This window comes from Mus caroli, unplaced genomic scaffold (assembly GCF_978045245.1).
Source record: "Mus caroli unplaced genomic scaffold, Mus_caroli_1 scaffold_8, whole genome shotgun sequence".
Classification (NCBI taxonomy): Eukaryota; Metazoa; Chordata; class Mammalia; order Rodentia; family Muridae; genus Mus; species Mus caroli.
In genome coordinates, this window is record NW_028227263.1 from 103,788,110 (window position 1) to 103,812,370 (window position 24,261).

At 43.2% G+C, this 24,261-nt stretch overlaps 1 protein-coding gene across 1 annotated transcript; it reads left to right on the top strand.

Moving 5' to 3' along the window:
• The first annotated feature begins 12,860 nt into the window (after positions 1-12,860).
• LOC110299138 (myeloid cell surface antigen CD33) lies at positions 12,861-22,002 on the top strand. The gene is made up of 6 exons (XM_029479172.2): positions 12,861-12,916; positions 12,992-13,372; positions 13,658-13,936; positions 15,680-15,773; positions 16,053-16,119; positions 16,977-22,002. Exons 1-6 carry the CDS (start codon positions 12,880-12,882, stop codon positions 16,992-16,994), a joined length of 876 nt encoding a protein of 291 aa, XP_029335032.1. The 5' UTR covers positions 12,861-12,879; the 3' UTR covers positions 16,995-22,002.
• Positions 22,003-24,261: the final 2,259 nt, after the last annotated feature.

The window sequence follows — 24,261 nt, forward strand, 5'->3', positions numbered from 1 at the left end:
TAAGTAGACCAATGGAATAGAATTGAAGACCCAGAAATGAACCCACACACCTATGGTCACTTGATCTTCGACAAGGGAGCTAAAACCATCCAGTGGAAAAAAGACAGCATTTTCAACAAATGGTGCTGGCACAACTGGCTGTTATCATGTAGAAGAATGCGAATTGATCCATTTCTATCTCTTTGTACTTAGGTCAAATCTAAGTGGATTAAGGAACTCCACATAAAACCAGAGACACTGAAACTTATAGAGGAGAAAGTAGGGAAAAGCCTCGAAGATATGGGTACAGGGGAAAATTCCTGAATAGAACAGCAATGGCTTGACTGTAAGATCGAGAATCGATAAATGGGACCTCATAAAATTGCAAAGCTTCTGCAAGGCAAAAGACACCATCAATAAGACAAAAAGACCACCAACAGATTGGGAAAGGATCTTTACCTATCCCAAATCGGATAGGGGACTAATATCCAATATATATAAAGAACTCAAGAAGGTGGACTCCAGAAAATCAAATAACCCCATTAAAAATGGGGCTCAGAGCTGAACAATGAATTCTCACCTAAATGGCAGAGAAGCACCTGAAAAAATGTTCAACATCCTTAATCATCAGGGAAATGCAAATCAAAACAACCCTGAGATTCCACCTCACACCAGTCAGAATGGCTAAGATCAAAAATTCAGGTGACAGCAGATGCTGGTGAGGATGTGGAGAAAGAGGAACACTCCTCCATTGTTGGTGGGATTACAAGCTTGTACAACCACTCTGGAAATCAGTCTGGCGGTTCCTCAGAAAATTGGACATAGTACTACCGGAGGATCCAGCAATACCTCTCCTGGGCATATATCCAGAAGATGTCCCAACCGGTAAGGACACATGCTCCACTATGTTCATAGCAGCCTTATTTATAATAGCCAGAAGCTGGAAAGAACCCAGATGTCCCTCAACAGAGGAATGGATACAGAAAATGTGGTACATTTACACAATGGAGTACTACTCAGCTATTAAAAAGAATGAATTTATGAAATTCCTAGGCAAATGGATGGACCTGGAGGGCATCATCCTGAGTGAGGTAACCCAATCACAAAGGAACTCACACAATATGTACTCACTGATAAGTGGATATTAGCCCAGAAACTTAGGATACCCAAGATATAAGATACAATTTGCTAAACGCATGAAACTCAAGAAGAACAAAGACCAAAGTGTGGACACTTAGCCCCTTCTTAGAAATGGGAATAAAACACCCATGGAAGGAGTTACAGAGACAAAATTTGGAGCTGTGATGAAAGGATGGACCATCTAGTGATTGCCATATCCAGGGATCCATCCCATAATCAGCTTCCAAACGTTGACACCACTGCATATACTAGCAAGATTTTGCTGAAAGGACCCAAATATAGCTGTCTCTTGTGAGACGAGGCCGGGGCCTAGCAAACACAGAAGTGGACACTCACAGTCAGCTATTGGATGTATCAGAGGGCCCTCAATGGAGGAGCTAGAGAAAGTATCCAAGGAGCTAAAGGGATCTGCAACCCTATAGGTGGAACAACAATATGAACTAACCAGTACCCCAGAACTCTTGTCTCTAGCTGCATATGTATCAAAAGATGGCCTAGTCGGCCATCACTGGAAAGAGAGGCCCATTGGACTTGCAAACTTTATATGCCCCAGTACAGGGGAACACCAGGGTCAAAAAGGGGGAGTGGGGGGTGGGTGTGGGGGACTTTTGGGATAGCATTGGAAATGTAAATGAGGAAAATACCTAATAAAAAAATTAAAAAAAAAAAAGAAACAGACATTTCTATGTCATGGATCAGGAACAAGGAAACCTGAAATCAGATTCCCTGTGCTTATCTGTGTATCACATGGCTAGTCCTCTAGAGAGTGGATCCCCTCTCTTTCCCACTCCCACCTCTGCCTTTGTGGTCATGAGGCCTCACCTTGAATGTGCGTCCATTTCCCTCCACTTCTTCTTAGGATGCTTGTGATTATTCCAACTGGATAGTGCAGGCTGTCACACTGCACAAGGTCCTTAGTCACATCTGCTTCTGCTAAGACTTTTTTATAGAAGGGAAAAGTAACATTTACAGGTCCCAGGAAGCAGGGCTTGGGTTCTCATGGGTTCTGTGTAGCCAGCTGAACTGCCCTGCATCTATCTGCTCCTGGAGCATCCTGTATCCATCTGCCCCAGGGGCATCCCTATATCCATCAGCTCCTGGAACTTCCCTGTATCCATCTGTCCCTTGAGCATCTCTCTACCCATGTTCCCTACGATATCCATCTTCCCCTGGGGCATTCCTGCATACTCCAGACCGGGCCCCCTTGACCATCTTTGCTCTGCTCTTCATCCCTTACACACTAGTGGACTCCTCATGTGACACACACTTGAGACCAACAGTCTGCTGTTCTGAAAGGGACTGTAAAAGGGTGAGAAGAGACTCACAGGAGAAAATATCTAAGACTAGGTGTCTGTAGCCACAGTAATTGAATGATTCCTAAAAAGCAGACAGCCAGACGACATTCCAGTTTTAATTAAAAAAAAAAAAATAGCTATTCTACATCAAGGAAACAAGTACACATGATAACATGTGAAAGTCAAACAAAAGAAAACAAAATCGAAAATGAAGCCATCTGAATGAGCTACTGCTGTCCAGAGGCTGTTTGTGTTTGGCTCCTGAGTTTCTACAGTGGCATTCTTTAATACATCTGTTTCAGGAGATGGTATAGAAGGCGTTGCCACAATCTAAGTGTGTAGAGGTCAGAGAACAGTTTGCAGGAGGAAGTTCCCTCTTGCCAGCATGTGGGATCTTGAGATTGTACTTGGGTCCTTGGGTTTAGGGGCGGCACCTTTACCTGCTGAGCCATCTTGCTTCTTTAACAATTCCTTACATATTTGTAATATAGTGTAATCATATTATCTCATGATATTCACCTCTATTACCTACCCACTCCTTTCTCCCTGCTCCCTCCGAATCTCAAAGTGCTCCCTGCCTTCCTTCTTGTTATAAGTGGCTGTTCTCTGAGCCTACAAACTTCCATCTAGTGGAGTTCAGCTATACCCCCTTGTGAAACATCGCTGTGGCTGAACCGCATAGAAGGGTAGAATAGGTTCATATCACCTAGCAACACTGCACATTCTCTGGGAGGAGGGCTAGATTATATAGAGTCTGGGGGAGACCAGAGAAAGAGCTCCATGTGCAGCTATGGGGAAGCCCTCACTGGTGTTAGTTATTTATGGCAACTTGAAGGGCAGGCCAACAGGGAAATGACTGTCTGTGTTTTATAGCAGCTAGCTTTCTCTAGCTCAGTGTCATAAATATTAATGATGGCTGCACAGGTGTAGACAGAGACTAGTGATGGCCATACAGGTAAGACATCATAGACCTGTGGCCACACCAACTAACTTCAAAAGTTGAATGAGTTGTCAGTGACTGAAGTACATTTTAGAAGACTCACTCTCACTCCTGCTCCTACAAGGAACCTGTGAGATCCAAGCAGAGATGAACATTGTTTGCTCCAATCTGGAGCTAGGGGAAGACAGTTTGAAGATCATAGACACTGAGACCTGAGGAATAAAATCACAAAGAAAAGACAAGTCTACAGACATCACGCTGGGCTCCTCATCACTCAGAGTCAGGGAAATAAGGTGGAAGAAGCAAGAAAGCTGAGGGAAACCACTGAACAGAGCCACCTATGAAGAGAGTGCAGAGCTGGGTCCTGTGGTCATAAGCCATGTGGGGATCAAGGGAGGGGCTGGCTGTCAGTCTCAGATGCTGCAGGTTCAGGAAGCAAGGGTGGGGGTTGAGAATGGCTCTGGGATTCAACTGAGTGGCTCAAGTGGGTCTAAGAGCATGGAGGGAAGACATCTCTGGTGAGTGATGAAAGTTGAAGTGAGAGGGTATGTGTGTGTGTGTGAGAGAGAGAGAGGGGGGGGTGAGCATGGTAGCTGCTAAAAACACTTTAGGGAAATTTTACAGTTAATCAGAGCAAAAAATAGACCAGTTTCAGGAGGTGGCCCTATTCTGTAATCACGGGCCACATCCTGTAACATTAGGATGCTGCATGCACCTGTCTGTGAAGGGTATCTCATGCCCAATGCAAATGCCACTGTCATGACCTCATGTCTTATGCTACTGGCACTGCCATGTCATCTCTACCGCATGGAAACCCACAAGAACTCATGGGATAAGATGGCATTCTATCTCTTTCTAGCTCACTTGAATGCCCCTCTTTATTTAGCAATCTGTCTTTATCCTTCTAGCACCTGATCCATCTTTGCATTGCTGCCCTCCTGCAGATCCAGTGCCCTGAACACAGTGTTTCAAAGAGATCTACAGGAGAGGGAGTGGTCATGAGCAACAGATGGCTGGCCTTATAAAGGACCCACTGCTCCTCATGGCTTAATTTCCCTGTGTATAGAACAGGCCAAGTATCTTGTGATTGTTTTGTTTAATAGATCTTCCAAGAAGCAAATAAATGCTATCCATAGTGAATAATGGTCTAAGTGATGCTGTGTTGGCTAGTTTTATGTCAACTTTACACAAACAGAAGTCATCAGAAAGGATGAAGTCTCCAATGAGAAAATGCCTCCATAAAACAGTGCAAGCCTTAGGGCGTTTTCTTAACCAGTGGTTGTTAGGGAGGCCCAGCCCAGTGTGAGCAGTGTCACTACTGGTTTGGTGCTCATGGGTTCTCTAAGAAAACAGGCTGAACAATCCATAAGGAGCAAGCCAGTAAACAGCACCATAGCCTTTGCATCAACTCCTGCCTCCAGGATTTTGCCTTATTTGAATTCTTGTCCTGACTTCTTTCAATGATGAACAGAAATTTGGAAGTGTAACCCAAATAAACCCTTTCCTGCTTTGATCATGGTGTTTCATCCCAGCAATAGTAACCCTAACTAAGGTAGATGACATCAGAAATTGTTCACTGATGAGTGAATTCACTTCACAGACCCTGTCTACTGTTACTGGATACCCTACTCCATGTCCCACTGTGACTCTCCTTTTTCCTCTTCTTGCAGGGCCTACAGAAGGATTCTAAGCTACATAGCTCTGCTGAGCCCTCATGCTCTGTTTCCAAGACAGATCAGAGCATATGTTACATGCTCCCCCACCGTAGTGGTCAGAGATCCAGACACACTGAAGAGATGTCAGGAGCATCATTCTCATCTGAACATCTTTGTTCTCTATGAATGCCCATGCTCAGAGATTTCACATCCCCATAGGCAGTGGTTACAGACTGCTGTATGTAAATATCACACTGGGTGGAAATTATTCAACATTGAAGTCAAAGACATAGGGTCAAGTGTGTGCCCTTTCATTTTTCTAACAATGTGACATCAGGAAAGACATTGTTCCCTCTATGTCTTGTTTCCCTCCTCTGTACAGTGAATGTCAAGATTCCTACATCTCAATGATTCAATGCAAGTCAATGGGGACACTGTAGGAATCCTGATGAAGGGAGAGGGTGGGTATGCTGATTCTTCCTACTTGGAGACCTTGGTCCACAGGTTCAGTGCCATCTCCATATATATGGCACCACCCCCACCTGAGCCTCACTCCCTGCTTGAAACCCTATAGAAAACCCCTTCCTGTCCTGACTTGCATCCAGCATCCTCTCTCTTCACTCAGACTTACCTTCTTGCACTCCCACTTTTACTCTATGTGCATTTCCTGATTGCTCTATGCCCTGCTTTAGGTAAAATGACATATAGGAATGAGAGGAGTTTGTACACCTGAGAGCTTGACCACAGGGAAAATACCTCTCCAACCCGCACCCCAAAACAATACTTGAAAACCGTTTCAACTTTTCCATCTAGGTAAGAAATCAAAAGCTCATCTGTTTTTTAACAAGGTCCAGATGGTGAATGTGTCAGGCTTTGAAACCCTCATGGTCAGTGCTGCAGCTACTGCTGAGGTACCTGACCAAGTAACACACTCCCCTTAAACACCCTCCTTCTCACACTCCTTCTCTTCCTCTTTCTCCTATTCTTCCTCTTCTCCCTCCTCTTCCTTCCTCCCTCTCTCATCTTCCCTTCTGGAAGCCTACTTTTTTCCCTACTCAACTTCCCTCCCTCAGTAACGTTTTGCACTTCCAGAATCATGTATTAATATTTCTACAATATTCTGAACCCCAGACTTGATGACAGTCAAGCTATTTTCTAATTACCCAGTCCCACAGATTCATGTAAAAAGTTTTCACCATGACTTTCTAGGTGAAAAGTCTATTTTGTAGTGGGTCAGATGATAAACATTTCATGTTCTGCCCCCACATGGATGCTGTGGCAAATGCCCAACTCTCCTATTTAAACCTAATAGGAGCCATGAACCTTCTATCAGTGAGCACACATGGCTGTGTCCAGTAGAACATTATTTACAAACAGGCACCCCTGGGCTCCAGTATATCAAGCTATGCTCTAGACTATTTTTATATGGTTTCTCCTCCTCTACAGCTATTGAAGCTCCTAAGCCTTCAATCCTGAGACACTATGTCCATGCCCATTATGGGGCATCCCTTCCTGCCCCTGTCTGTGTGTCCATGCCTCTTGCCTTTGAAGGCCCATGGCTCCCCCCCCCCCGGATGTTGGAACTTTATATTATTTGAAATGAGTTCAAAAAGGCAGGAGAAGGAGCTTATGATCTTCCACATGAACAGCAAACAGGCAGTAAAAACAAACAAAAAAGTTGCAGTATAAACAGCTGAAATTCCCATAATAACCTCACCAACTGTGGATTAAAGCACTATACCAACATCAATGATGTGCTCTAAGAAATCAAATGGAAGTTCCCAGGAAAAGCACCTGTTGGTCACACCTTCTCTTTTCTCAGAAGGGACAATGGAATCTGCTTTAGTTTAAGGAATGGGATATTTCATAAGGACAGAGTTGCACCTTGAAACATTGAAGGGCAACTTTAGAGTTCTTATCCAAAGAAGATGGCATTGACTCAGTTTCCCTTCCTTTCAGTCTAACATAACTTTAAACCTTGGCAATGGTGCTAGAGACAGCCAAGGAGAACTTGAGAAAGTGGTGACAAGATGACTAATGTGATAGGAGTGCACAAATTGAGGAATAAGACAGAGACAAACTACCTTCCCCCACCCCTCATCACCACACACACTAAGGAAGGAGCCACAAACACACCCATAACCCATGGTGCAAGGCAGCCTGTGACCTTATGATCTCTGATCTCTAGGTGGAGGAGGAGCCCTATAGTACCAAGTCACCAGATAGGGCTGACATGGTAGAACAGTCTTTTGACTATAGCAGGAATAAATGGCTATAAAATATTGTTCGTGTGTGTGTGTGTGTGTGTGTGTGTGCACGCGCGCATGCACATGTGACTCTCCCCTGATGCCCAGAGTGTACCCTAGCCACACTCTGATATTTGGGACTTAGTTTTTTCTTTGACAGCTTGTATGATGCTTGTGTGAAGCAAAGTCCTCGAAGGAGCAGTAGAGACTCGTACATAGTCAGAGGCTTTGGCAAGCACAATTCCTTTTCTGTAGTTCACTGAATGGGACAAGATAGATTATCTCATCAATGGGTTCACTGATTTACAAGAGGACAAGATTTTGGCACATAAGTGTACAGATTTGATCATTAACCAAGACAATGGTTAGATACCCTGTTGTATTAATTGACTGTGGCTGAGGGGTGACAGACAATTTGACTAAGAGTGACAGACTAACCTGGTGCCTGAGAGGGTCCCATTTGATCAAGTGACTGGTATGATGACAATCTGGCCAGAAACCTGAGGATTAATTAGATGACTAGGTAAGTGAGAGGTGACAACATGACCTGTGACTGGGGAATGTCAAAATAAACATGAGTGACATGTGTACAGGTGATTGACATGGTGACAGATTGGCCAGGTGACTGAGAGGTAACAAGATGAACAGTTAATAAGCTGAACATATGACCCTTGGGGCTAATGATGACCTGGTGGTACACAGTTTCCAGCTAGACATCCTAACTGACTGAACCAACCTTCCTTATTGCCCAAGGATGCCCAATGAGCTATGCCCCTGACTCAGGGAGGAGCCCCACAATAGAGCTGGCCTTGGTGTTGTGAGTTCAAGTAAGCTCTCCCCCTCCCCCAAGGATTTAAGTATGGGAAAGATGGCCTCATCCCCTAGCCTGGGCAGTATGAGAGAGTTAGCCCTGAGGGTATGAAAGTAGGTAAGCTTGCCCCGACCCTCACCTTGCCTAGGCACCACTGTAGAGCTGACCCTGGTGAGGGTGTGGGGGAGAGCTAGCCCTGAGGATGTAATAATGGGTGAGCTTGTTCTGTTCCTTGCCTGGGTAGTGCTGAAGAGATGGCCCAAGTGGCATGGGTGCAGTGTGGGAGAGGTGGCCCTGCTGGTATGAACATGGGAGAGCTGTCAGACTACCACATCAAGGGCTTTGAGTTGGCCCATACCCACATCTCCATCATCTATTAACTGCTGGAGTGTGTGAAGAGGCTGGTCCTCCAGAACCAAGGCTTCAAGATCTCCATGACACAAGGCAACAACAGGATATCTAAGAGGAGTCCCATTGAGGATCTGCTACTAGTATAGTAGAAGCCAGAGGTCTCCTTGAACAGACCAATGACTCACTGAAATGTTTGTTTTCAAGAGAAGCTGTTTGGGCAAGAGAGTATATACTGTATGGCACAATGTGACATACCAGAGCTTCATGGTGATATGTTTTGTCTTCTTTTGGGGGCAGGTTGAGAGGACACAGGGTAGATATGGAAGGATGGGGAGATGAATGAGATTAGGGTGCAGATGTGAAATAAACAATGAATCAATAAAAAGGTTTTTTAATAAGATCCTTGATTGCCTTGGACTTGAGTTTTGTGCCACATGATAAATATGGATCTATTTGCCTTCTACACGCAGACATTCAGTTAGACCAGCACCATTTGTTGATGTTGCTTTCTTTTTTTCCATTATATGGTTTTGGCTTCTTTGTCAAAAATCAAGTGTCCATAGGAGTATAGGTTTCTTTATGGGTCTTTGTGATACCTCCAGAAGTTCTCTTAGTGTTTAGGATTGGTTTTGCTATCCTGGAATATTTTTTTTTCCATATGAAGTTGCTCTTTCAAGGTCTGTGAAAAATGTGTTGTAATTTTGATGGGGATTGCATTGAATCTGTAGATAGCTTTTGGTAAAATGGGCAATCCTACCGATGTTAATCCTACCTATCTATGAGCATGGGGGAATCTTTCCATCTTCTAATATCTTCTTCAATTTCTTTCTTCAGGGACTTGAAGCTCTTATCATACAGGTCTCTCACTTGCTTGGTTAGAGTTATACCAAGATTCTACTTCCTGTAGCCAGGCAGGACGTCCAGTGGAAGGATAAGGACACCAACTCACAAAATATTCAATCCAAAATTTGTCCTGTCTAAAAGAAATGGGGGGACAAGATGGAGCAGACTGAAGGAATTTCCAACCAATAACTGGCCTAACTCAAGACCCATCCTATGGACAAGCACCAATCCATGGCATTACTAACAATAACTCTGTTATACTGGCAGACAGGAGCCTAGCATAATGGTCCTCTGAGAAGCTCTACCCAGCAGCTGACAAACAGATACAGATACCTACAGCAAAACATTCGATGGAAGTCAGAGAACCTTATGGAAGAGTTGAGGGAAGGATTGTAGGCCTTGAAGGGGACAGGAACACCACAGGAAGACCAACAGAGTCAACTAACCTGACCCCTGGGAGCTCTCAGAGATTGAGCCACCATCCAAAGAGCATACATGGGCTGAACCGAGCCCCTTGGCATATATGTAGCAGATGTGTAGCTCAATTTCCATGTGGGTCCCCTAACAACTGGAGCAGAGGCTCTCCCCTAAAGCTGTAGCCTGCCTGTGACATTTTTTTCCTTAACTAAGCTGTCTTGTCTGGCCTCAGTGGGAGAGAATGTGTCTATTCATGCAGAGAGTTTATGCCCCAGGATTGGTGGATATAGGGGTGGGGGTGCACTATCTCAAAGGAAATGGGGAGGGGAAGGAGGAGAGACTCTGTGAGGGGCAGACAGGGAGAGGGCAGCCTTTGGTATGTAAAAATAACAAAAAAGTTCAAAATAGAAAAGAGAAGATAACAATTAGGAGATACAAGCTAGTAAACAGCATTACTCCATGGCTCCTGCATCAGTTCCTGCCCTGACTTCCCTGGATGATGGACTACAAGCTTAAAGATGAACTAAAATATTTCCTCTCCAGGTTGCTTTTGGTCATGATGTTTTATCACAGCCATAGAAACCCTAAGACAAAAATTGATACCAAATCTTTTTTTCTGCTGCCCACTGATACAGATATAGAATTTGTGGCTCCTTTTCCAGTATCCATGCCTACCTGTGGGCTGCTGTGTTTTACTCCACGACAATAGACTAAACTTCTGAACTATATGCCAGCCAAAAGGCTTAATGGACCACACTAGCAGGAGCATGGAAGACAGTGGTGCTGAGGGTGATTTGAACTGTGGAGGTCAGGCTTATATTTGGCAAGGAATGTCGATACTTTTTGCCCTAATCTGAAAACTCTGTCTGATGCTAACTTGAAGAGTTTTAGGTTGATTGCATTGGCAGAAGAGATTTCCAAATAGCCTAGTGTCGACTGTGCCCTTTAGTTATTAGTAGCCAGTTTTATGCAAATCTATAATAAAAAGGAGCAAAATGAAAAAAATGCAAAATATGTAGTTTGAAGCAGAATACACTTTCTGGGATACCAGGAAGTGTAAACAGATTAAAGAAAAGCCTGATACTAAGTGGACTAAAGGGAGTGGTGACCTCAGAGCAAAACCCCACCTAGCCAAGATTCTAACTTATGAAGAAGAATTTTTAAAAAGTGAAAAGTAATTTTTAAAAAAGCTTAGGAGTGGGTGGGTTGTTGTACACCTTTAATCCCAGGACTCAGAAGGCATAAGTTGGCCTGTCTCTGAGTTCAAGGCCAACCAAGCTTGGGCAGTTAAGGAAACCACTGAAAACATAAATCTGGCAAAAAATGTATTTCAATAAGGGCTCCATGTTCCAACACCAGCAAGCAGCAGCCACATTCTTCTTCAAAATATCACAAGAACAGTCTTTAGGCCAGTTAATAATGTTTTTCTCCTCTGAAACCTCTTGAGCAAGGCCATCATAATTTACATTGCTCTCAGTACCACTCTAGTCCCTGCTGCTACCAGTATGGCCCACTAAACCCCACTTAAACTGTTCAACTGCCTTTCTAGTAACATCCTGAAGTCCACATTCCACCAACAAGCAGTATGGTCAGACCTGTCGCACCACTACCTGATTCTTAGTACCAACTTTTGTCCTAGCCAGTGTTCTATTGCTGTGAAGAGACGCCATGACCATGGCAACTCTTATAAAAGAAAGCATTTAATTGGGACGTTCTTACCATTTCAAAGGTTTAGTCCTTTTTTTTTTTTAATCATAGTGTGAAGCATGCAAGTAGACATGGCACTGGAGAAGTATGATGGACTACAAGCTTAAAGATGAACTAAAACATTTCCTTTCCAGGTTGCTTTTGGTCATGATGGTTGAGAGTTCTACATCCAGATCCACAGTCAGTAGGAAGAGAGAGTGACCCTAGGCCTGGCTTGAGCTTTTGAAACCTCAAAGTCCACCTCCAGTGACACAGTTCCTCCAACAAGGCCCTTTTGAAACCTCAAAGTCCACCTCCAGTGACACAGTTCCTCCAACAAGGCCACACCTCCTAATCCCTCTCAACTAGTGCCATCTCCTGATGGCCAAGTATTCAAATATATGAGACTATACAGTGGGGGAGCATTCTTATTCAAACAACCACACTTATGGTATTTTACCACAGAGGCAGAAACCATAAAACAGGGACTATAATCTCTCTGCTTAATGGTGAGCCACAGAAGGAACACAGACAAGGACATCTGCCTCTGAAACCCTTGATATTCTCTCCAGTGTCTTCTGGATGTTTTCTCCACTTGCTGGTCTGTATAACCCGCTCTGTGTGGTCCACACCAGGGACAACTGAGGAACGGGAGTAAGTACATTAGGAAGGTCAAGCTGGGGGGCCACATTTTACAAAGCCAACGGAATTTGGTCCTCCCATTCTATCCACTTATTCCTGAAAACCCACTTGCTATATACACAGGGTAGTCAAAGTTCCAACCAGTTCCTTTATCCCTCCCTAGGGCAGCTAGAGTCTTAGTTCACTCCATATAGAACTTCTTAGTCTTTCCTTTCAGTTTTCCAGCAAAGAGGAGCTTCTCATGATGTGCTTCTGCCACATACTCATTCATTTATTCACTCCTTCATTCATTTATTCATTCCCTCATACTTTGCCCTACAGGATTTCACCCCCTCTCATTTCTTTGTAGGGTCCTTGGATCAGGAGCCAGGATTCCAGCTGGTGGTGCCCAAGTCGGTGACAGTTGAGGAAGGCCTGTGTGTCCATGTGCCCTGAAGTAGCTTGTTCCTTATTCCTCAAGGTTCCTCTGTTAACCCCTTGAACCCTGCCTCTGCCAGACTGACTTTTGAGAACATTCAGAAGCTGTGGGTTTTCAGACAGCATCTAATTTTCTGATGGTGACAGTGGAATGGAAGAAGCCACAAAGAAGAGATGGGAGCCGGAGGTGGGTTCTTCTCAATGAGTGTAGCCCAACATGTGGAAAGTGGAAGTGTTTAATCTTCAAGTTCTGTGGCAGCTCCAATAGCATATGTGTGGAAAGTTCCTTCTCTGTGGTCAGTTACTCTCTGCCTGACTTTATTTCTGGGGTTCCAGTGAGATTTCTTCTCAGTCCTGTGACACCATAGTCTTCGACTTTCACCCATGACAGGAAGCATCAACCACCCAACCTTCCTTCCCTTTTTACTTGTAGGAACTTAGGACCGTCCACTGTGCTATGCTGTGGCCACTGCTGCTGCTCTTGCTGTGTGCAGGTAAGTGTTGCGGGGGTGGGGGTCTTGAATAGGGGCTGGTGGGACAGAACCAAGATACCTCTCATTTCTTTGCAGGCTCCCTGGCTCAGGATTTAGAATTCCAGCTGGTGGCGCCCGAGTCAGTGACAGTTGAGGAGGGCCTATGTGTCCATGTGCCCTGCAGTGTTTTCTACCCCTCCATTAAGCTCACTTTAGGACCTGTCACCGGCTCCTGGCTCCGGAAAGGGGTCAGTCTCCATGAAGACTCTCCAGTGGCCACAAGTGACCCCAGACAACTAGTGCAGAAGGCAACACAGGGCCGATTCCAACTCCTTGGGGACCCACAGAAACATGACTGTTCCCTGCTCATCAGAGATGCACAGAAAAATGACACAGGAATGTACTTCTTCAGAGTGGTCAGAGAACCTTTTGTGAGATATTCTTACAAAAAAAGCCAGCTGTCACTGCATGTGACCTGTAAGCAATGAAGTCACCTGAAGTCATCTTAAGAGGCCACAAGGCCCAGTGTGTGTGTGTGTGTGTGTGTGTGTGTGTGTGTGTGTGTGTGTGTGTGTGTGTGTTGGAAGACTTGTACCTCATCCTTGGTAGATCCCTCACACAGATGCTGGTCTGTGTGAAGGAAGATGATTGCCTTGAGGGAGAGTCTGCTGTTCAGGGAGTTTTTGAGTATCTATAATGGCTTATATCTCTACCTTTCTGTCTTTGTGTCTGTGTGTCTGTCTCTTTCCCTCCTTCCCTCAGCTCTATCACGGACTCCTGACATCATAATCCCGGGGACCCTGGAGGCTGGCTATCCTAGCAATCTCACCTGCTCTGTGCCCTGGGCTTGTGAGCAGGGGACACCCCCTACTTTCTCCTGGATGTCAACTGCCCTCACCTCCTTGAGTTCTAGAACCGCAAACTCCTCAGTGCTGACGTTCACGCCTCAGCCTCAGGACCATGGTACCAAACTCACCTGTCTGGTGACCTTCTCCGGAGCAGGTGTCACTGTGGAAAGGACCATCCAGCTCAATGTTACCCGTGAGTGTTGAGTCAGGAAACAAGGCTCTGAGTTTAAGGCAGGGGGTCCATGGTAGCTGTGTCTTGATGGCCTGACTATTTGCGAGTCCTGGAAACACACAGGCCCCGTCTTTCTGACTATGATGTTTTGACTAGTTATGGGAACTCCTATCTTGCCTTGTCCTCAGCTCAACTCAACACACAAACCTTTTCTCTAAAAGATCTGTACAGAATCCCTAGTTTCATGTCCCACCAAAGCTGTCACAGGTGGGGAGAGTTGTCATGGACTGGGAGAGCAGGGACTCTTGAGCTTAGCCCACAGACCACCTCTCCTCACACCGGAGACACTCCTTGCTACAGAGTCAGTGATCCCCTCCCCATTCACAGCCTACACATTAACACCTGAGCCCACAAACTCCTCAATCCTTTGGACCTTTTCTGGACATGGACCTTTGGCTACTGCTCAAATACAGCTGGGTCCCATATCTGAATCTGACAGTTAATGAGAAACAAGGTCTTAAGGAAAGTGTGGAGAAAGGTGCCTTTCTCATGGATAGGGATGAAGTGGTCAGTCCTCACCTATGCAGTTCAGGGCAAAACCTTTATATCTTGTTTGGGTTTTGGTGCTAGAAACTGATCCTGGGATGAGCCCTAAGCCACACTCCAGCTCTGAGAAGTGCCGTGGAGTTCTGCTGTCAGGGGGACTTAGGAATTGCATGGTTGTTTTTACACCTATAATTTTACTTTACATAAATTCATTCAGTATTAAGTTCATCAGTATATAATCTATACAGTATTAATTTAAGCTCATTAGTAGATTAATCTATACAGTGTTATCATCACTAACAACTGCCATATAATAAGGAGCACACTATGGGACCTTTGCATGTCCCCAGATAGAAACTCTGATCTACGACAGTCACTTCCTGTGCTCCTCTGGCAAACACTGGCCTGCTGTGGTCTATGCGCATTTGCCTCATCTGTACTTTTTACAAAACTGGAACCCATGGAAATGTGTCCTTCTGCATCTGACTTGCTGTTCACCAGCATCCTGTACTCGGGTCTCATCTCTGAGGTACACAACAGTATTGCATTCCTCGAGGACCCAAACTGCACCCCAGTGTTGCATAGACCACACTTGCTCATCAGCCTGCCAGAAGAGACTCTGGAGTCATTTCGGCTCTGCATTATTGGGTACCAGGCTTCAGGAACATGTGTTTGTGTCTGAGAGTATGTCCCCTCTCCTGGGCACACAGTAGAAGGGAGATTACCACCAGGGAGAAGGTAATTCTGCTTTTCATTCTAAATGTGCAAAGGTTTCCACAGTGAATGTTTACCACGCTCTCTAACAGCACACAAAAGCTCCACACACCCCACATTCCCACCAGTGGGGTCACTTCCCTTCCTTAGAAAACACACCCTGTCACTGTGCACAGAAGTGTCCCACTGTGGTTTTCATTTATGAAAGAGACGGTGTTCTGTTCTCGGTGGTCATTTCCCCATATTCTGAGAAGTTCTATCTTGCAATGGTGCTGCTGTTTATGGATTGCTTTGTTCCCTGTGATGTGGGCAGCGAGAGACTGTTCTGTCTGCTGGGGAGTTGACTCATCACACCTATGTCATCAAGGAAGTTTGTTACTCAATGTGTTTTGTTTTTAAACTCTTATGACTGTCAGTCAAGATACCAAATACCCTATCCAAGAGAGGAAGGATTTGGGCCGTGGTTTTCCAGATGAACCCAGCCCAGTGCTTGTGTTTCTGCAGGGAAATCAGGCCAGATGAGAGAGCTGGTCCTGGTGGTTGTGGGGGAGGCAACGGTCAAGCTCCTGATTCTTGGGTTCTGTCTTGCGTTTCTCATGTGAGTACTGCTCCTGGGTTATAATGGAGGCCTGAGGATGACAGGAATGGGGGATGTGAAGGAATCTGCACAGAGAAAATGAAGCAGGGGTGTGTGGGTAGGGGACTGCACATGGGCTAGATGTCTGTGCTCAGCTCTGGTGCATGTAGTGACCGAGTCACTTCAACAATGAAGTGGTATGGCTGGCTATGTTTATCTTGTCTTTGGCCAGAGCATAGTAGAGGGCAGTGTTTTACACAGCTCCTCAAGTGCCCACACTTCAATCCTTGGTTTCCTCAGTGTGATGTTCTGCAGAAGAAAGACAACAAAGCTGTCAGTGCACATGGGCTGTGAAAATCCTATCAAGGTTAGTCACATGGGACCCATGCATTCCACGTCTCTTTCATGCCCTCCACGAGATAGCTGTATTGGGACCTGGCTCAGCTACCCAGAGCTACTCAGAGCTCACCTTCCTGCTGGTACCATCTCTGTGTAGAGCCCAGTGTGGATTTCTCTTGTTCTTTCCACGCCTCCCTCCATGAAACATCACCTAGCCACTCTTCTGCAGGCTTCAGTCCACCTTTACTCACTTCTCCACACTGACCTTTGTTCTCTTTCTCTCCTCCCCTCGTTCTATGGCGTATGCTTTATTCTCCTCTCCTGGTAAACATCATCAGAGGCAGGAAGCGATCACATTCTATAATCACTGCCTATCTCCAACTGCATCTGATGCTGTGACTCCAGGATGTTCCATACACATGTTTGTGACAGGCACCTCATGCCTGTGTTAACAGTACTGCCATGGCACCTCCACCACATGGAGACCCACAGTAGAAAGTGGGCCTTGGGGAAACTGCTGTTCTTTAGTCTCTCGCTGGTTCACCTCCATGGCAGCTATGCTATCAGTCACGTTTTGTTTTCCCAATCTGCCTTCATCTCTTTACCATCTGAGCCAGAGTCTCATGGCTACGGTGCTGCCTTCCTGTGGATCCAGTGCTCAGTGTACATGGTGTGACTCAGGCACATCTGGGGTGGAGTAGAGAGCACGAGATGGGTGAGCTTGGGAAGGACCTCACCCTTACCAGTGAATGACTAGTGATACTTCAGGACCATTTGTGGATCAAGGGCCTTATTATAATGAATGCTCTGCACAGACCCTCTCTATCTCCCTGAACCTACTCCCTGTGCCCTGCCGTGTGACCCTTTTCTTTCCTCTCCACACAGGCTCATCAGCAATCCTGAGAATACAAGACCCTTACAGAAGGACTCACCTTAGGAACAGAGCAGTATCCACACTAAGACTTCCTTGGATTTCATGGGAGGGAAGCCTCAGGAGTACTCAGAGATCTAAATGCACCAAGCTTTGCTCTCCTGTGAAGAACCTGTGTCCTCTATGGCTCCCTGTGGATAATTCCTGGATCCCTCTGATCCAAGAGTGAGTTATGCTGCTGTGTGTGAGTCTTACACTCAGTTGACATCATCTGACTTTGCAATAAGAGACCCGGGACAGAGTCTGTGCTCCTTCATTTATATCCCCAGAAGGTGTTTCCTCTATTTTTGGTTTTTGTACACAGTATAATGGTCCCCTACCGTCTCCTCCTGCCTCACCTCTTTCTCCTTCTCTCTTTCCACATCTCTTATATGGATGAATATACACATGTGTGTGCCAAGGCCCTTGCCCATGAGTAAGTACATGTATGAAGGCTAGAGGTCAAAGTTCAGTGCCTTCCTCTTTTTTTCTCATCATTATCACTTTTCATCATCACTATCATTATAATTATTATTATTCTGACACAGGGTATGGTGGTTGAATAAAAATGGCCCCCATAGGACACAATTAGGAGGTATGGCCTTGTTGGAATAGGTGTGGCCTAGTTGGAGAAAGTGTGTCACTGGGGCTGGGCTTTGGGATTTTAAATGCTCAAGCCAGGCCCAGTGTCACTTTATTTCCTGATGTCTGCCAATCCAGATATAGAACTCTCAGCTACCTATCTATCTAGCACCATGTCTGTCTGCATGTTGCTGTGCTTCCCGCTATGAAGATAAAGGACTAAACCATCTCCAATTAAACGTTTTCCTTTATAAGAGTTGCTGCTGTCACTGTGTATCTACACAGCAATTGAACCCTAACTAAAGCACAAGCTCTCCCTGAACCTGGAGCTTGCTGCTTAGGCAAGACTGGCTGGACAGTGAGCTTCTGGGGTCACCCTCTTCTGACTTCCAATATTTTGATGAGAGTTACAGACTCTCATATGTAGCTTTATGCGAGTGCTTTATTGCTAGGGCTCCTTTCTCTCTTGCTCAGGAACCTCACCTTTCACTGGCCAGGTAAGAGGGAGACTTGGAGTAATAACACTTTTATTGAACCAGGAGAAGAGAGTCACACTAACAATAGAAAAATCTTTTACCCAAGCAAATATGCACAAACACACATACATTTATACACACATTCATACCTGCACATCATTCATTATCTCATAGTTATTTGTTGGGTCTAGCAATCTGTCTCATCAACTTACATACTTACACACACTCAAATAGTTACACACACACACACACACACACAGAGAGAGAGAGAGAGAGAGAGAGAGAGAGAGAGAGAGAGAAACAGGGGTGGGGGGCAAAGGCCTCCATGAGCAGGAGCAGGTTTTATTGAGCTAGTGCAAAAAGAGCTCACTCATTCTGGATGAAAAATAAGCTCCAACCTTTATTGCTCAGAGAAAGGAAAAAACCACTTCTACTCTTTTATTGCTAAATAAGTTAAATTAAATGTCTCATTGTAAGAAAAGCCTGCCTGCTGATTTCTGCTCTCCCTGCAGCTTCTTCTCTTCTTAGTCTCAGCTTTTTCCTCCTCAGCCCCTGTTGTATTCTGCTGCTCCCATATTGCTTCCACTCTGCGCTTCTCTTCTATTTTCTCGCTACGTCTACTTAATTCTGCTCTCTCTGTTGTCTCTTCTTGTCTGCTCAGCTCCTCATCCCTGTAAAGTTTCTAGTTTGCTTCTACTCTCTTTCTCTCCATTCTTCTTCTGCCCTCTACCATCTGCCTTGGTTTCTAATTCTCTTTTTGTATTCTGTGTTCTGTGTACTTAGCGTCATCATTCCTAGTTTTGAACTTTCCCAGGATACATGATCTCATGGCATTCCAGTAATCAAAAGTTCACCACAAATTTAAAAATAAATTTAAGTCATAAATTGAAGAAGAAGTTTACAACAGAGATGTGTACATGTGTCCCATTAAGACTAGTTATCTAGTTAGACACTCATTATCTGTCACTTGTTCTACAGGTTCATGGAGAGTCTAAAACTATATAATTCTTTTTTTTTTAAATGAATGCCCCGGGGTGGCTACATTTTTATTTTTTTTTAAGATTTCCTTATTTATTATGTGAGTACACTGTTACTGTCAGAGACACACCAGAAGAGAGCATCAGATCTCATTACAGATGGTTGTGAAACACCATGTGGTTGCTGGAATTTGAACTCATGACCTTCGGAAGCACAGTCAATGCTCTTAACCGCTGAGCCATTTCTCCAGCCCCCAAACTATATAATTCTTATGTCTAAGTTAACACTGAAGTTTTATATTAATAAACCCAGTCAATATTTTATCTTCTGTCCTTGCACCTACAATAAATCATTTGTTATTTTACAACCTTTAGTTCATTATTATTATTATTATTTGCCTAAGGGACTGTATTCCTAAATAGTAAATCTGTATGCCTGTTTTCCATCTTGTGCAATTAGCTCATGACATGAGAAGAATTTCAGAGTCCCAGTTGCAGCTATCATATTACAGAGGACTCTAATTGCAGTCCTTATTGTAAGGGCTTAATAATTACTAGTATAATCTTTGGAATTATTATAGAATCATTGTTAGAAATGAAGAAATCATCTATTTTTCTGTATAGCTACACTACAAGGCAAGTACTATTTGATAATCTACAGAAAACCTGCCCAATAGGTAGGCTAATGTGCAGAGATTGTTAGATTAACTTAATAATGGCAGGAAAGGTGTATTGATAGCAGGAATCAAATCCTGAGACTTGTCCCTCTGGCCTTGCCTCCAAGGGCTCATCATCTCAGCTCCACAGTAAACCATTTCTAGAAGATCACCTGCTAGCCTTTATCCTCTCCTAGATGGCTCCTGACAAATGTCTCACTCTGAAGCCCAGACCAATGTAGAACTCATGGCAATCCTCCTGCCTCAGTCACCCACATGCTACTATTACAAGTTTGAGTCACCATGCCCACTCCCCTGCCTGGCTTTCTTCATTGTGCTGTTTTTCATTTATTTTTCATTCATATTTCTCAAGATTTATTTTCTTTTCTTTGTGTGTATGAGTGCCTGCATCTAGGCCTGCACACCATGTGCATGAAGTGCCCACAGAGGTCAGAAGAGGGTGTCAGCTTCCCTGGGACTAGATTTACGGACAGTTGTGACCTACCATGTGGGTACTGGAAATCAAACCCGAGTCCTCTAGGAGAGCAGCCAGTGAATTTAGCTACTAAGCTATTTCTCCGGCCTCTCCCTTCATGCTTTTCTTAGCTGCTTTCTCTAATCTTAGGTGCCATTAAATTTGGTTTAAAAAGAAAATACAATCTGTGGAATACTGCTTATTCAGGAATAGAAAGAATAGGAGGGTTTTAAATTGAGATTTTACATTCTTGTCTTACATCATACAGCTAAAAATGCTTCCTAACTCTACAATCATTTAAAACTTACTATTTTTTAAACATTAAAATTAAATGAGAGAGTTTTCTTCTTAACATCCCACATGGCTCACTGGTTAAGAGCATGTGATGTTTTTGTAGAATATCCAAGTTGGTTTCTGTTACCCGCATGAATTGGCCTAAAATACCATGCAAACTCCAGCTTCAGAAGGTCTGACGCCATCTTGTGGTTTCTCCAGGCACTTGGGCTCACACTGCACATGCATGCACATACAAGCACGAATGCACACACACACATACACACACACACACACACACACACACACACATACACACACACTATATATATATATATATATATGTGTATATATATATATACTTTTAAATTTAAAACATGTAGTGTACTTTCCATTTTATTGTATGCTCCTATTAATAACTCGATAAAACAAACTCATTGATTCACAAAATTGGGCATTGGTGCAATTGTTGCTTAGATCTGTTGTGGACTTTCTTTCTGGGGTGGGTATAAGTTTGTGTAGCATCTTCCCAGGAAAAGTCTGTAACGTAATGGCTCTCAGTACTCCGACAGCTCACAACCATCTCTAACTCAATTTTCAAGTGATCTAATGCCCAGTTCTGGACTCCAGAACTGCACCTGCACACATATGACATTCACAGATATTTGAAATAACAATGATAATAAATAGTTTTAAACAGAATATAAAGTTGAGTATGTATTTTTGAGGTTGGTAAAGAATTGTGGTGAAATGTTGGTGAAAATCACATTGAATCTATAGATTGTTTTTGGTAAGGTGTCCATTTTTACTGTGTTAATTTTACTGATCCATGAGTATGGAAGATCTTTCCATCTTCTGATATCTTCTTCACTTTCTTCCTTCAATGACTCGATGTTTTTGAAATACTTGTTTACAGTTACACCAAGATATTTTGAATTATTTGTAAGTATTCTAAAGGATGTTGTTTTTCCCTAATTTCTTTCTTGGCCCATCTATCATTTGTATGTAGGAGAGCTACTGTTTTTGTTTTGTTGTTAATTTTGTATCCAGTCACTTTGCTGAAGGTGTTTAATCACTTAAAATATTCCAGGAGTTTCCTGGAAGAATTTCTGGGACCACTTATGTACATCATCATATCATCAGTGAATAGTGATACTTTGATTTCTTCCTTTCCATTTTATATCCCCTTTATCTCCTCTAGGTGTCTTACTGCTCTAGCTAGAACTTCAAGTACTATATTGAATAGGTATGGGGAGACTGGGCAGTCTTGCCTTTTCCCTGATTTTATTGTAATTGCTTTTAGTTTCTCTCCATCTAGTTTGATGTTGGCTATCAAATTGCTGTGTTTTGCTTTATTATGTTTAGGTATGTGCTCTGTATGCCTGATCTCTCCAAGACTTTTATTATGAAGAGACTTTGTCAAAAGTTTTTTCAGCATCAAATGAGATGATTGTATGGTTATTTTCTTCTTTCAGTTTGTTTATATGATGGATTACATTAATAATTTTTCATATGTTTAACCATCCTTGAGTTTCTGGAATAAAGACTACTTGATTACAGTGGATGATATTATTGAGGTGTTTTTGTATTCGGTTTGTATGCATTTTATTGAATTATTTTGCATCAATGTTCATGAGAAATTGGTCTGAAGTTTTCTGTTTTGTTGAGTCTTTGTGTAGGTTAGGTATTAGGGTGACCATAACTTCATAGAACGAGTTTCACAATGTCCTTCTATTTCTATTTTCTAGAACAATTTGAGAAATATTATTATAAGCTCTTCTTGGAAAGTCTGGCAGAATTCCACACTAAAACCATCTACTTTTGCTTTTTTGTTGCTATTGTTGGTAGACTTTTAGTGACTGCTTCTATTTCCTTAGGAGTTATAGGTCTATTTAGATTGTTTATTTGATCTTGATTTACTTTGGGACCTCATGAAGCTGAAAAGCTTCTGTAAGACAAAGGACACTGTCAAAAGGGCAGAATGGTGCCTTAAAGAATGAGAAAAGGTCTTCAACCCCACATCTGACAGAGTGCTGATATTGAAAATTTATGAGTAATTTAAGAAACTAGACATTAACAAACTAAATACCCCAATTAAAAAACGGGATACAGATCTAAACAGATAATTCTCAGCAAAGGAATTTCTAATGGCACAGAAGCACTTTTTAAAATGTTTAACATCTGATCTGCAGAGAAATACAAATCAAATCAACTCTGAGATTTCATCTAACATGCATCAAAATAGCCAGATTGAAAAAACTTAAGGAGCAGCTCATGCGGGTAAGGATGTGGAGCAAGGGAAACACTCCTCCATTCCTGGTGGGAGGACAAAATTGTACAGCCACTTTGGAAATCAATTTGGCAGTTTTTCAGAAAATTGGGTATAGTTCTATCTCAAGACCCAGCTATACCTATTATATTCATAATAACCAGAAACTGGAAACAACCTAGATGGCCATCAACCAAAGAATGGTTAAAGTAAATATGGTACATTTACACAATGGAGTATTAATCTGCTATTAAAAACAAATACATCATGAAGTTTTCAGGCAAATGGAGGGAACTAGAAAAGATCACTCCTGAGATTCCCTCCCTGCAACCATCTTCTCTGGCCACTGAGTTCTCCGGGGCACCTCTATCTGTGCTGAGCTGCCTGCTATTCCTAGAGGACCTTCATCATTCTGCCACCTCTCGACCCACATTCATCAAATCCACTGATGCAGAACTACACAGGTTAGATTCTCTTCCAAAAACCCATCTTCTCTGCCTGCCGAGTCCCCTGGGGACACCTCCAGCTGCTCTGAGAGACCTGTTATTTCCACTGGACCTCATTTTCCCACCACCTCTCTCAGTCTTCCTTCTTCAGACCTGTTGACCCAGAACCATACATCCAAGTCTGCCACATCAGGATCAGTGAGGTTAAGTCCCCTCCCAATACTTACTACAACTGGAACAACCAAGGGCTGAAGCCATCCAGATGGCTAAAGGCCCTCAAAAGAGCACAATTAACAAAAATCAGGGAATATGACAACTTCAGAGCACAGCTTCAATTGCTTCTCGGCCTTTTGGCTAAGATCAAGTGCAGAGCACAGCTTCCCTACTAAAGCAAGCTCTGAATAGCCTAACACAACTTAAGCACACACAAAAAAATGACCTTAAATTCAATCTGATAAAGATGACAAAAACTTTAAAGAGGAAATAAATAAATCCCTTAAAAATACAGAAAAATACAATCAAACACGTAGAGGCCTTCAAAGAGGAAACAAATTCCTTAAAGAAATACAGAAAAAAATACAGTTAAACAGGAAAAGAAAATAAATAAAACTGTTTAAGATCTGAAAATGGAAATAGAAGCAATAAAGAAACTAGGAACTGAGGGAACTCTGTAGATGGAAACCTAGGGAAGAGAAGAGTGACAACAGATGCAAGCATCGCCAACGGAATGCAAGAGATGGAAGAGACTATCTTTGGCTTAGAAGATACAATAGAAGAAACTGATACATCAGTCAAAGAAAAAGTTAAATGTAAAATATCATAACATAAAACATCCAGGAAATCTGGGATACCATAAAAAGACCTAATCTAAGAATATAAAAATAGGAGAAGGTAAAGAGTCCCAGCTATAAGAGCCAGAAAATATTTTCAACAACATCATAGAAGAAAACTTTCCTGATGCCTATAAACATACAAGAAGCATATAGAACATCAATTAGACTGGACCAGAAAATCCTCCTGTCACATAATAATCAAAACACAAAATCTATAGAATAAGTAAAATATTCAAAGTGGCAAGGGGAAAAGGCCAGGTAACATACAAAGGC

Excerpts from the sequence above, each read along its gene's own strand:
- LOC110299138 (XM_029479172.2), top strand. The coding sequence starts at position 12,880 with ATGCTGTGGCCACTGCTGCTGCTCTTGCTGTGTGCAG. Across the intron at positions 12,917-12,991 it reads GCTGCTCTTGCTGTGTGCAG|GCTCCCTGGCTCAGGATTTA; the intron begins GTAAGTGTTGCG and ends ATTTCTTTGCAG. Across the intron at positions 13,937-15,679 it reads CATCCAGCTCAATGTTACCC|GGAAATCAGGCCAGATGAGA; the intron begins GTGAGTGTTGAG and ends GTGTTTCTGCAG.